Genomic DNA, 14,342 nt, shown 5'->3' with positions numbered 1-14,342 from the left:
GAAGAAAGAAATTTGAAAAACACCTCTTTAGATGAATTAATAGGTTCTCTCCTCACATGAAATGTCAATAAATGAAAGGAATGGTAAAACCAAAGTTCAAGAATCTATAGTCTTCAAAGCTTCAAAAGAGAACTCTAGTAGTGAAGAAGAGATGGATGAAGATGAACCAGCCTTCATATCTAAGAAATTTGCAAGAATACTAAGGAATAACAAATTCAAAAGAAGAATCCAAAACTCCAAATCAAATGAAGAAGAAACCAATATAAAGAAATCAAAGAATAAAATTCGCACATGTTATAATTGCAACAAAGTTGGACATATAAAACCAGAATGTCCACCACTTAAGAAAGACTCTAAAAAGAAAAGGAAAAAGACCATGAAAGCCATTACTTGGGATAGTTTGAGTACAAGTAGTTCTGATAATGTATCAAGTGACCAAAAGGTTGCTTATACTTGCTTTATGACTTAGGGTGATGAGGGAAGCTCCTTATCCAAATCGGTTAATGGTTATAGTAGTGATGAATCCAATGATGAAAGCATGTCATCTTATGAAGAATTACAAAATGATTTATTCAAAGTACATAAGATGCTAATCAAAGTAACTAAACAAAACACATCATTGAAAAACAAGAATGATGGAGTGATGAAAGAGCTAGAATCAATTAAGCTTGCTGAAAATGATAAAGATTCAAAAATCAAGAAAATAGAAAATAAGTATGAAGCCGTGATGAATGAATTAGAGTCTAAAAATCTTACTGAAAAAAAATTGAAAATCAAGAAATTAGAGAGCAAAAATGAAAAATAGATGAAGGAAGTAGAAGACTTGAGATCCCAATCCTTTATGGAAAATGAGAAAAACTTATATATTTCTGAATTAGAGAATAAAATTACTAAGATGTCTAAAAACCAAGAAAAGGGTAAAAATATAGAAAATTCTGAAATTTATGATCTTAAGAAAGAAATTGAGGATCAAGCCAAAATCATTTACAATTTCACTAAAAGAAATGAAAATTTTGACAAAATGATTGGCTCACAAAGAATGTCTTTAAAATAAGAAGGCATAGGATTCAATGGAATTGAAAATAAAAGGAAAAAGAATCTTTAAATGGGATACTTTACAAAAACATCTAAAGATTATGCTAGCACCTCCTCAAATGCCTACACACATACCGCATGTTTTCTATGTAAGAAAAAAGGGCATAAAAAGTTTGAATGTCCATTCAAGAGAAAGGGTGTGAAAACTAAACAAGTATAGAAAGTAAAAGAAACATCTTTTATTAAACCATCGGGACCCAAGAAAGTATGGGTACCTAGATAAAAAACCTTGTATGGAAAATCTCAAAGAAGAGTTTAAGAGCTTATCTTATTAAAACAAATAAAAAAAAAATGAAAATTGTTAGCCTCAATTAATGAATGACTCGTACAAAAGCTTAAATTAGAAAGCATTAAGATACATGAAGTTTGGATATTTTTATGAAATCAAAAGAAAAAGAATATCTAAAGCCAATAGAACTTGTTGCATAAGTATTTTGAAAAAGAAGAAAGCTCTACAGAAAAATTGTGATTGTGAAGGTTAGCTGACTGATTGAACAACACCTTTAAGGAGAAAGGATAGGTCAGCCGACTAGACATAAGATCAGCCGACTAACTGAAGGTAAAATTTTTTTAAACAAGCTTGAATGGAACTTAAAATGAAATAGAAGATACCTGAGCAACATTAGATCAATAAAAAGTGTAGTACAATATAATGATATACTTCATGCTTATATGATATGCTACATGTGTATATCTTGAAATTTGGCATCTTGAAATCTCTAAAGACAATGAAAATATTGATAATTTATGGCTCATTATATGTTGAAAATCTGAGCATGAAGTTATTGAGTATGATCTTGAAGTACGAATTTTGGTATTGATATTTGATATAAGTATCCATGAGCATATACATGATATAAATCAAATGTTTGAAACATGGGATGATAATCTTAAAAACATAATCGGTATCAAAACTGAATGTATTAAATTTAGGAGGAGTATTATGACTCATTGCTTGTATTATGTTTTTTTCCTAATTTTTAAATTGGTATTATCATGAATTATTTTTTTAATTGGTATCATAAACTTTCAATAGGTATTATTCTTTAATGTTTCAATGGTATTAAAAATTCAAAATTTCAATTGGAATTATTGAAAATCTCAATTGGCATCATATGTTTGATATGAATGTTTGATATTCATATGCTCAAAATATGATTTATTTTTTTGATATCCTACTCTTTTTGATTGATGTCAAAAGGGGAAGAAGTTTTGAGCAAATGAAAAGTTGAGCTTGGTATTGAAAAATTTTTGATTGTAAAATTTTGAAATTTTTGTAGCAAAAGGGGGAGAAGTATTTGACAAAGAGGGAGAAATATTTGACATTGAATGATCTTAAACTTAACATGATGTGATGAGCATGATATTGTATGATATTGAAATTAGTGTTGATATTGATCTTGAAATTACAAATATTGTTAAGATGCTGTTTATTTTAAGAGTCTTTTTAAGGCTTACTCAAATTTTTGCTCCTTATTTGTCATCATCAAAAAGGAGGAGATTGTTGGTCTTACAAGGCTTAACATCTTATTTTGATACTAACAAACAAGTGAAATTTAACATATTTGTTGAGTAATAATATTTCAGGACTACAAAGGATCAAGCATGAAAATGCAAGCTTATACTTCAAAGAAGAATATCATATGAAGCTTAAAGCATGGATTTTAAGTGATATTTTAAAGTTGAAGAATATAAGAGAAAGCTTAAAAGTATGTCAAAGCTTGAGAAAAGTAAGAGAGGCAAAAGAAAGCAAAGACAAAAGAAAAGATCAAAGAAAAGACAAGCATAAAACTCAAGTGCAAGAAATGTCAAAGTATTAAAAGTCTTTATGTAAGTGTTCATATTTTAAATATTTTTTTGAATATGATTGAAGCTCTTTAAGGATATTTAAGGACGTAAGAGAACTATTTTAACGACTAGAAACTGTTTTATAAAAGATCAAGCAAGAGAGCAAACTAATTTTGAAAACTAAAATGAAAAACCAGAAAAATGAACTGCGTCAACCGACCGACCAGATTACATAGGTTACTCATTTGCTGATTTTTTGTGATGTTATGTTGTTTAATACAACGGTAAATAAAATGCCCAGCCGACTGACCAAAAGAACTAACTTAACTCAACCGACTAACAATGTCTAGCCGACTGACCTTTTTTAACGTGGTCGAGTCAGCCAACTGACAAATTAATTGAATTTATTTCTGGCAGAAAGAAAGGGCCTCAACCGCATGTCAACTTGCCTGACTCTGTGAAATACACTACCTCGTCGTCTGTCTAGCCGAATTGACTCAACGGGATTTCAAAATTTTTAAACTTCAATGGGAAAATTTTAAAAATTCGTTTTCATATAGACGTTATAAAAAAACTGGTGGACACTCCCAAGTAACTGGGGAACAAGGAAACTAATCCTAAAACCATTAAATACTCCCTTAATCCCAAGAAAATTAATTACCCAAGCAATCAACAAACATTCTTGCATTCAAGCTTCAACTCTATCAAAGTTTTATATTGCTCACAATCCATCTGGGAGATAACTTCTTAAATTGCGGCTGAATCATCAACCTAACGGTTCTAACACTGAGTTTTCTCAATCACTAAAAGAATCCTTGGTGATCTCTATACTGAGCGTCATACTTTTCAATATTAATTATTTGATTGAAGATATTATGTGCTCTAAACTTGTACAAATCTTGCTATGTTTTGAGCGTTTCTTTGTACTCGATTCTGTTAGCCTTCCGTTGTATTTTAAGGTTCAAGCTGATTTGGATCATTGTACCAAGCGTAAGTTGATCGTTGGAGAGGTTTCTCTTCCTGAAAAAGAGGGGTTATGTAAAAGGCTTCTCCGCCCGGAAAGGAGCGACATAGTGGGAATCCTTGGTGGAATTGGACAAAAGACGAGGGTCGTAGGTGGGGATAAGCCGAACATCGAAAAACATGTGGTCTTCTCAACCCTACTCTTTCTAATTCTGCCCTATATATTTCTTGTGTATGCTAAGTGCAGGTTGCCAGGCTTAAAAACTGAATTCAAAGAGATTCTTAATCTCAGAAAGTACAGTTCAATTAAACCGTTTGCAAAACTCACAAGGAAGTATGTGGTTAAATGCGGAAATCTTAATTAAAGAGAAACGCAATAAAATCAATTCCAAAGCAGGACTTGCAATACAAAATACAGGCTAATAACAAAAAACAAAAAAAAAAAAAAAAAAAAAAAAAAAAAAAAAAAAACAAACTGAAAGCAATTCATAAGAGTTGCAACTTCTGGTTATTTTGGTTGTTGGTATTGGTGGTTGATGGATGTTTAGTTTTCAGCAAATTGTTGGGTGTTGGCTTTTGATTGGATAATTGATTAATTTACTTAAGTTTTGCTGTGAGTACTAAACAAGTAAGGAAAAAGAACTTAAATTTTTTAAAAACCAATTCACCCCCCCTCTTGGGATCAACTATTTCTACTTTCATTATTTAAAACCATATAATTCCATTATCACTAAGCATTCCAACTTCAACTGGGAGTTATCCGATCCATAGCTTTCCCATTTTTCATCTTTTTTCTTAAACTTCATTAACTCTAAATTTGCGATAACTCATCTTTTTTAGTCTTTTCCTCATGTCAAATCTACGGTTAGGCCTTCCCCCCCTATTTGGTTTCATTAAAACAACTTACTAAAGTAAACTCGCCATCTTTCTTTATTTTTCGACTCTTCGCCCTTACACCAAGAACAAATATCATGGCTCACTTTTTATACATTTTACATTTCCTAAATATAGAAAGTAATTCAAAGATGAAAATGATAAAGAGAGTGCCTCGGCAATAGGGGGTAAGAAAGATACAAAAAATTGATGGGAATAGGATGCTAACTTTATATTAAAAAAAAATAAATAAAAAAAGAGATAGCAAAAGAGATTTAAATGAACCAAAGGAGATACTCATGCAGTAACGAAAGTTGGTGGTGGATCAGATGTCCAAAAATTCATAAAGGAAAAAAAGAAACTAATTTAAAAAGGGCAAAATTGTAGAAAAAAAAAAAAACTTTGAGAAAGGTTATAAAGGGAGAAAGAAAAAAAAATGCACAACAAGTCATTACTGACGTTAAAAATTAGCTTAGGATAACTTTAAAATACTAGACTAGAGACAAAACAAGGAGGAAGAGACGCATGAAAACTTGCTAGAGCTAGAGAAATAAAAAGACAAAGATTTAGGAATCTAAAATGCATAAGGGGCGAGAATGATCTGTCTTGACTAAGAAGAAGAATAAAAAGTAGAGGTGGTGGGGTACTTTAATAAGCTATTTAATGACAAAACCCAATTTGAAATTTTGAACTGGGAAGTGGACAAATGAGCAAAAGAATAAAAATAGGAGATTTATTTGCAAAATTAGGAATTAGCTAAAGTTAATATGGCTTTACAAAAAGATGAAAAGGGGGGGGGGGGGGGGGAAATCTATAAGACTAGGTAACATCCCAACGAAGTTTGGAATTTGTTAGAGTTACAGGAAGTTTATGATTACTAATCTAGTCAAGGGGACTATTATATAAACAAAAAAAGGTGAGGGAAGGAGGAAAAGCAACTTAAATACTTTAATTAAAAAACAAAGGCGATAGTCAAAATGGTAATAACCTATAGCAGGAATTAAGCTTCACACAATTGACAATCGTGGGAAAGGGTAATTGAACAAAAATAACACTAGAAACAAGGGTCTAAGAGATTAAATTTGGGGACAAGAGAAGCCAAGTTATCTTTTAAGAAGATGATAGAAACGTTTAGGGGAAAAGAAGAGGATTTGTAAATGGTTTGTTATTGACTAGAGGAAGCCTCTGATAGAGTATCTAAGGAAGTTCTTTTGTAGATTTTAGAAAAGAAGGAGTATAAAGAGATATATGAGGTCAATAAAAGGATATGAATGATAAAAATACGGACTAACGTTAGGACATGTAGGAGGAGAGTCTAGAGAAATTTTAATCAAATAGGGTACATCAAGGTTCTACTTTGAGCCCTTATCTTTTTGCTTTAGTAATTGATGAACTCAGCAGGAATATCCAAAAACGAGATCCCTTGGTTTATGTTCGGGGAGAGATATTATCGTGATTGATGAAAGTGGAGCTTAGGGGAAATCGAAGTTAGAAATATGGAGAATCGCATTTAGAGTTAAAAGTTTAGATAAGTAGAAAGAAGATAGAAATATAAAATGTAATTTCTATAGAGGAGCAAATTTGGGAGATAAGATTAAACTTGAAATCAGAAATTAATAGCAATAGTAGATTTCGATTTCTTAGATTTACTATGCAAGCAGAAGGAGAAATTGAAGAGGATATAGTGAATAAAAGAAAGCAGGTTGAGAAACTGAAGGAAGTGCTTTCAAGCATGTGTGATCGTAGGAATACCCTAACAATTAAAAGGAAGTTTTATAAGATGGCTGTAAGGCCCGCCATGCCTCTAGGATAGAATGTTGGCAACAAAACGACGTATACAAAAGTAAAAAGTTGCTGAAAGTGCATCTTAAGGTGGATGAGGGTATAACATCAAAAGATTGACATTTCAGAAATGAACATATTCAACACTCTTTCCCTTCTATTCTGAATGTCATTCAAGCAGAAAGGTGTGAAAAACTAAACGAAGTATAGGAAAGTAAAAGAATACATCTTTTATTAAACCATGGGGACCCAAGAAGTATGGGTACCTAGATAAAAAACCTTGTATGGAAAAATCTCAAAGAAGGTTTAAGGCTTATCTTATTAAACAAATAAAAAAAAATGAATGAAAATTGTTAGCTCAATAAGAATGACTCGTACAAAAGCTTAAATTAGAAAGCATTAAGATACATGAAGTTTGGATATTTTTATGAAATCAAAAGAAAAAGAATATCTAAAGCCAATAGAACTTGTTTGCATAAGTATTTGAAAAAGAAGAAAGCTCTACAGAAAAATTGTGATGGTGAAGGTTAGCTGACTGATTGAACAACACCTTTAAAGAGAAAGGATAGGTCAGCCGACTAGACATAAGATCAGCCGACTACATGAATGGTAAAATTTTTTAAACAGCTTGAATGGAACTTAAAATGAAATAGAAGATACCTGAGCAACATTAGATCAATAAAAGTGTAGTACAATATAATGATATACTTCATGCTTATATGAATGCTACATGTGTATATCTTGAAATTTGGCATCTTGAAATCTCTAAAGACAATGAAATATTGATAAGTTATGGCTCATTATATGTGTGAAAATCTGAGCATGAAGTTATTGAGTATGATCTTGAAGTACGAATTTTGGATTGATATTTGATATAAGTATCCAATGAGCATATACATGATATAAATCAAATGTTTGAAACATGGGATGATAATCTTAAAAACATAATCGGTATCAAAAACTGAATGTATTAAATTTAGGAGGAGTATTATGACTCATTGCTTGTATTATGTTTTTTTCCTAATTTTTAAATTGGTATTATCATGAATTATTTTTTTAATTGGTATCATAAACTTTCAATAGGTATTATTCTTTAATGTTTCAATGGTATTAAAAATTCAAAATTTCAATTGGAATTATTGAAAATCTCAATTGGCATCATATGTTTGATATGAATGTTTGATATTCATATGCTCAAAATATGATTTATTTTTTTGATATCCTACTCTTTTTGATTGATGTCAAAAGGGGAAGAAGTTTTGAGCATGGTTCGAAATCGCGGTCGCGGGTAACGTCGCGAAACGGTCGCGGGTGTCGCGGGTCGCGGGAGACGCGGGTGTTACGTAACGGGAAGCGGGCGTAACGGTCGTGAATTTTTTTCACACATGCACAACCATGCCAAATTTAAAAAATAAGCATGAAATCCATTAATACATGATTTTTAATGAATTTTGCAGGCTTTCATTCACTCTACAAATGCTTTTTAATAGGCATTATGATTTTTATATTAATTTTAGTGCGCTGTTTAAAAAAAAAATCATATTTTTTTTTAGTTTACATTAGTTTAATGAGTAAAAAGATGTAGAAATGTAAGAATCAATTAATTAAAGTCATAAAGTTACTAAAAATGAATCAATACTCAATAGACTTAATACTCAATATACACATTACAGTGATTACATATACATGAATTTAAAAAGTGATTAATATCAAATATCAATAAATAGTTGAAAATACATGAATACAATATTACAAATTTATAACATAACTCATGTCACCACCAAAAAGAATGACGTGGAGGGTCTTCATAATTTGCATCTGTATCTTGAGATTGGGATGGGAAATTATCTCCCCATCCTTGTGGAAATACATAGTTAAATGAACCCAAGTTTGCGTCATTTTGTTGTTGCTCTTGAAAATGTACTGGTGATGAAAATTCTCCTGAATAATGTCTATAAGTTGGGGGCAGGGGCTGGCTCTGGGTAGTGTGTAGAAGAAGACTCACTAGATCCTGAGATTCCTGATCCACTGGGATAAAAATGTGAGTCACGAGATGCATAATGTGGATATGCTGGATGAGATCCATATGATTGTGATGATGAACCATCTAAACCAAAGTCGCCAAAACTACGAACCACACCATATGAATCTTCAGTAGAATCACTAGAGTCACCACGAGCACTCCTTCTCCTGGATTGTGAAAATTGGTTCCCTAGAGGAATACCCAGTCATAATTTTCAGGTATGTCATGTAGTCCATAAGGATCAGAAGGATATATATCCCTTCCAAATGATGTCCCTGTATCATATCCATAATTATATTCTACACCGCCGCCTCCACCACCACCACTGCCACCCCCCCCAACCCCAGCTCCAGCACCACTATTACCATCATCATCACTTGGTGGGCTCTAACCAAGATTGTCATCACTTTGTGTGCGTTCAGGACTTGAACTTGAATCATCATGAGCGTAATTGGTGGTTGATCACCTCCTTCTGTAGTACCACCAACCTCTTCATTTAACCAAATTTGAATTGTCCTGACCGTCGAGTAGGGGTGTCTCTCTCTCCTCTAACCATTGACTTAAAGGATCATCTTCTTCGAAAATGTAATCCAAATTGATAGGATTGAAACCCTCTTCAATTTCTCGTTGGCTTCTTCTCATTGTACGTCTTAACTTAACCTCATGTTGTAATGTACGAAAACAAGTTTTTGTAGTCTCATGTACTTTAATCTATTTCTTGTTTTCGTATGGATGAGGCTAAAGGTGCTCCAATTACGCTCACAGTTCGAAGCTGATGTGGTCTGGCTAAGAACTCTAATTGCTATTCTTTGGAGCTCAGGAGCACACAAGCCATAATGAATCCACCATTCAGCTGCATGAATAATTAAAAAGAGTTTTATGTTAGTATAGCGTATTTCAAAAGTCAAATTTGAACACAAAGAGAGAAAATAGAGTAATTCTCTATTATTTAGCTATATAGCCATATTTACCAGGATTTGTTTGTTTTACTGCCCTTTGAGCCAACGGGGTTCCAAAAGTCTCTTGCCTATCTCGATATAGCAACAACTAAAAAGGATGATTGTGAAATATAATTAATTAATTAGATATATTAATAATTATTCTTAAAAGTATTATTAAATACTAGAACAATTCATTATTCAATTTAATGGAACCAATACTTACTTGATTAATAGCCCGAATTTGAGTATCTATATCGGGTACCAACTTGGTTATCACTTTTTTAACTCCATCCATGACTTCTCTAGCAACTTCAGGAGAGGGTGGGGCACCATAAAGAAATTGTGGGTTCAAAAATACCCTACAATTAAATTTAGAAACATATTAATCAATAGTTTTCTAATGCAACCATGCATAATTTAAAAGTTAAAATAATAAGAAATTGTATTTGATTTACACTTACCAGCAGCGTGCAAATCTTGGTGCAACTGAAAACTCCACCGGTTGTCAATAATTTTCCAATAGTCTTTGTAAAACCGGCAATCTTTTTGAATGGCCAACTTCGCCCTATCAATTGCCTCGTATATGAAGCCCATGGTTGGTTTTTCATCACCATCAACCAATTTAAGAACTTTCACCAAGGGTTCTTGCACTTTAATTATATCAGAGGCCTTTTGCCAAAACTCTTTGCCTAAGATAATTTTCTTCGAATCATATGCTAGGCCTGATTTTGCCATTCCAAACCTTGAGTTTTTCCAAGCATCAGATGTAAACATTTCCCTTAGTGCTTGTTTATGCCTGACAATAGTCTCCAAAGCAATGAAATTTGTGGCAAATCGAGTGATGGCAGGGCGAAGTAACTCTCTATTATTTGTGAATTTCTTCATGAAATTCACTGTCCATGTGTGGTTGTAAATAAATGAGGTTATTGTTCTTGCATCTTCTAAGACCTTCTTCACGTTACTTTTCTTACCAATATCTTCAAGAATAAGGTCTATGCAATGAGCTGCACATGCTGTCCAATAGAGATTGGGCCTCTTCTGCATTAATAATTTTCCTCCTGCCTTCATTGCAGCTTCATTATCAGTCACTACTTGGACAACATTCTCCTCTCCAATTTCTTCAACCACCTCATCCATTAATCTGAAATGAAATTATAAATTCAATAATTACTACTATATATTAAAAACATGCAAGTCCATAATACTATTTGCATATACAATTAAAATTAGAAAATTACCTGAAATAATATTCAGCTGTTCTGCTTGGCACATCAGAGGCATCAACTGATTTATGAAACACGGTGCCTCTATCGCAATAAACTAAAAAGTTTATAATGTGTTTTCTAGTTGGTCCTGACCAACCATCACACATAAGTGTTACACCTCTTTCCTTCCAAATTCCAGCAAAAGAAGCTATATAATTTTTCATTTCTTGATACTCTTGCTCCAAATAAATTCAGATATCTCATAGGGTGATGGACCCTTCACCCCCTTTCCAACCTCTGCAGCAATATCAAGCATAGGCTGCATAAATGGAGAGTCAGCTACATTCGCTGGAATCCGATTATAAATTAGGAATTTTCCAACCGCTTTTCCTAATTTACTTCTTAAACCTTTCAGTAACTTTGTGTTGAGTTTTGGTTGTTTCGCACTCTTGCTTCTTTCTAAAATAGGATCCATTGCCTTTAGTCTAGCTTCAGGGGCATCAGGATTGATCCATTGTCGTCCACTACCTCCAGCTTCTCGACCACTATAAGATCGAGCTCCTGCTCTATTGAAACCACTGGTAGCACCACTGCCAGAGCCACCTCCCTCTTCATAAATATTACCCCTTCCAGTTGTTCTTGCTCGAAATCTTTGTCTCTCTTCCCATTGTTGTTGTGATCGCATGCTTTCTTGTCGAGCGAATCTCATACTTTCTTCTTCCAAGTCTTCTTCATCGCTGAAATTCTCAAAATCTCCTCTAATTTGGGCTTCTGCTTCTTCTTGCCTTTTTTGTTTATCTCTTTTCTTCTCAGCATACTGTTGTAGATGTTTCATCATTTGTTCTCTTACTTGTGTGGTCACATTTGAGCATCCAGCTACTTGACCCTTTTTATGTGCCAAGTGTTGTTTCAAGCGTGTAATGCCCCCTTTGATTATCTTCCCACATAACTTACACATAATAACATGTCTATTACCGTCTACCGCAGTACCAAAATGCCATCCAATATCTTCACTAGGTAAGTTTTCATTTCCTCTATCACGTGACATATTGATAGACTTAATTTGATGATCTCTACACAAAATATAAAGAAAATACAAAGTTACAACCTTCCTACAATGACAGGAATAATATAATTAGTAATTTAGTAAATATTAAATAATAAGTACTAAATAGTCCCTAATTTTAAATACTTATTACGTAAAAATAAGTATAATATTTGATAAAAATAATAAGTAATGTTTATTATTTTTATATATAAATAAACAAATTATAAAATATTAGATATTTTATTACAAAAAAAATATATTCCTTATCTTTAAAAAGATATTTCATTATTTTTATAGCTTGATTTTATTTTCATTTATAACTATAAGAAATTAACAGGTGAAAAAGATTTTTGCTCTACTTTCATATACATCATAGCATCACAAATAGAGATCCATACATTACAAATTGACTATTTAATTTTTTAAACATTTTCTCAGTATATGGATTAAAATATTAGATATTTTATTACAAAAAAATATATTCCTTTATCTTTAAAAAGGTATTTTCATTATTTTTTTAACTTGATTTTATTTTATTTATAACTATAAGAAATTAACATTGTAATTTTAAAGGTGGAAAAAACTTGCTCTACTTTTATATACATCACAGCATCACTAATAGAGATCCATACAGTATAAATTTTCTATTTAATTTTTTAAGCATTTTCTCAATTTATGGATTAAAATAAAATTTTTCTACAAATTCCAGTAGTAAACTAGTAATTAGCAAAAATCTGAATTATTAATATATTAACTATTAGGTTAAAATGTTTTTTATTAAGTTATCAATTTTTACTTTATTTGATAACTGAAAAACAAAAAATAGATCATGTAACGATTTATTTTACCTAATTTTAAATTTAACGTCAAAATGATATTTTAAAACTTAAAAAATATTTATAAATAGGAAATATGTGATAAAACTAAATTTTCCTAATTACCTTTCAAAAAATATAAGGACAATTAAAATATTTATAAATTAAGAAAATTTTATTTTACATAATTATTACTATTTTTTGATTTTTTACTCTATTAAATTACTCTTTTTTTAATTCAATTTAACAAACATAATTTACAACAAATTATAATTAAAAAAAAAACATAATAAAAAGTTTAAGATGTGGGAGATTTCTGATCTTTGAAAAGAAAAAAAAAACAAGAGCTGCATCTATAGGCAAGGCATAAGACTAGAAAAGAGTATTTTTTGTACTAATGTTGTATCTTGGAAGTCTGTAACCATAATACTATTAGTCTATTTCTAATGGTGTCAGCTTTCAAAAAATGTTAATGCGATACCATATAAATGAAATTGATATTGTATATGAATATAATAATTTACAACAAAAAAAATGCTGTTAGGGGAAATAATTATGCAAAATGTTGTTTTACTCACAAATATAAAATTGCATAGAAATAGAACATGAGAAATTGTCCACTCCATATTTTTGGAATGCCATGTCATAGTCATTTATTTTAAAATAATATATATTTTATATGCAATGAAACCAAAAGGAAAGAAAGAATACGTAAAGAATGAATAAAAGTATGTTAATCAAAACAGAATATGACATGCTTGCATATTAAATGAATCTGAAATTTTAAAGCTTTTTACTCTATTAAATTACTTTTTTTTTTTTTAATTTAATTTAACAAACATTACTTACAATAAATTATAATTAAAAAAAAAACATAATAAAATATTTAAAATGTGGTTGTGGGTGTTGAGTGTTATTGAAATAAAGCTTATCTCATACGCGAGATGAGCAGAGGGCAGAGAGTCTGAGACTCTGAGTGAGACCGAGAGAGGGGAGGCGACTCGGAGGATGGAGGAGCCTCGAAGCCTCGAAGCTTCGTGCGACGACTGGCGGAGGGCTGGCTGGTGGCTGCGAGTGCGACGACGCCGACGACTGGTAGAGGGCTGGCTGGTGGCGGCGAGTGCGACGACTGGCGGTGGCGGATGAAGCTGCCTTCGTTCGGCCACTCTCAAGCTTCGAAGAACTTTGTTAGGTTCAGGATTCAGGAAACGAAGGCTGCGAAGATGAGTAACTCAGGCTTCAAAGGAGTGAAGGCGTGAAGCCATCTTATAGCTTCAGCGGCTCGGCCAACAAAACTGCAAGTAAGTATTTTTGTTTTTGAATGTTAGATTTAGGTAGATTGAATGGTAGATGGGTGCTTGGGACTCGGGAAAGGGGGAAAGGAACGCTGCACAGCAGAAAGCAGATTCTGCAAGTTGTCGGTATGTAACGGTCCGTAACGGACTGTTACGGAGTGTAACGTAGGGGTAACGGCTGTTACGGACCGTTACGGAGCCGTAACGGCCGTTACGGCTGTGAATTTTTTCCGAACCGCATTATCGGCCCGGATCGGTTTCGGAGTCCTTGATTTACGTTACGTATCGGCCGTTACGTTACGTAACGGCCGTTATTTAAAACCATGGTTTTGAGCAAATGAAAAGTTGAGCTTGGTATTGAAAAATTTTTGATTGTAAAATTTTGAAATTTTTGTAGCAAAAGGGGGAGAAGTATTTGACAAAGAGGGAGAAATATTTGACATTGAATGATCTTAAACTTAACATGATGTGATGAGCATGATATTGTATGATATTGAAATTAGTGTTGATATTG

The 14,342-nt window shown here is 32.3% G+C and overlaps 2 protein-coding genes across 3 annotated transcripts in view; both read right to left on the bottom strand.

Moving 5' to 3' along the window:
• Nucleotides 1–14,342, bottom strand: part of LOC131152005 (chaperone protein ClpB4, mitochondrial) — an 82,099-nt gene that overhangs the window by 32,455 nt on the left and 35,302 nt on the right. The gene's annotated exons all lie outside the window — the stretch shown is intronic.
• On the bottom strand, nucleotides 9,814–10,895 carry LOC131152006 (uncharacterized). The gene is made up of 2 exons (XM_058103558.1): nucleotides 10,704–10,895; nucleotides 9,814–10,606 (listed from the first exon to the last, which is right to left on the bottom strand). Exons 1-2 carry the CDS (start codon nucleotides 10,892–10,894, stop codon nucleotides 9,883–9,885), a joined length of 915 nt encoding a protein of 304 aa, XP_057959541.1. The 5' UTR covers nucleotide 10,895; the 3' UTR covers nucleotides 9,814–9,882.

Source organism: Malania oleifera, chromosome 3, assembly GCF_029873635.1.
Source record: "Malania oleifera isolate guangnan ecotype guangnan chromosome 3, ASM2987363v1, whole genome shotgun sequence".
In the NCBI taxonomy this organism is placed as follows: Eukaryota; Viridiplantae; Streptophyta; class Magnoliopsida; order Santalales; family Ximeniaceae; genus Malania; species Malania oleifera.
This window is presented reverse-complemented; position numbering and strand designations above follow the sequence as displayed.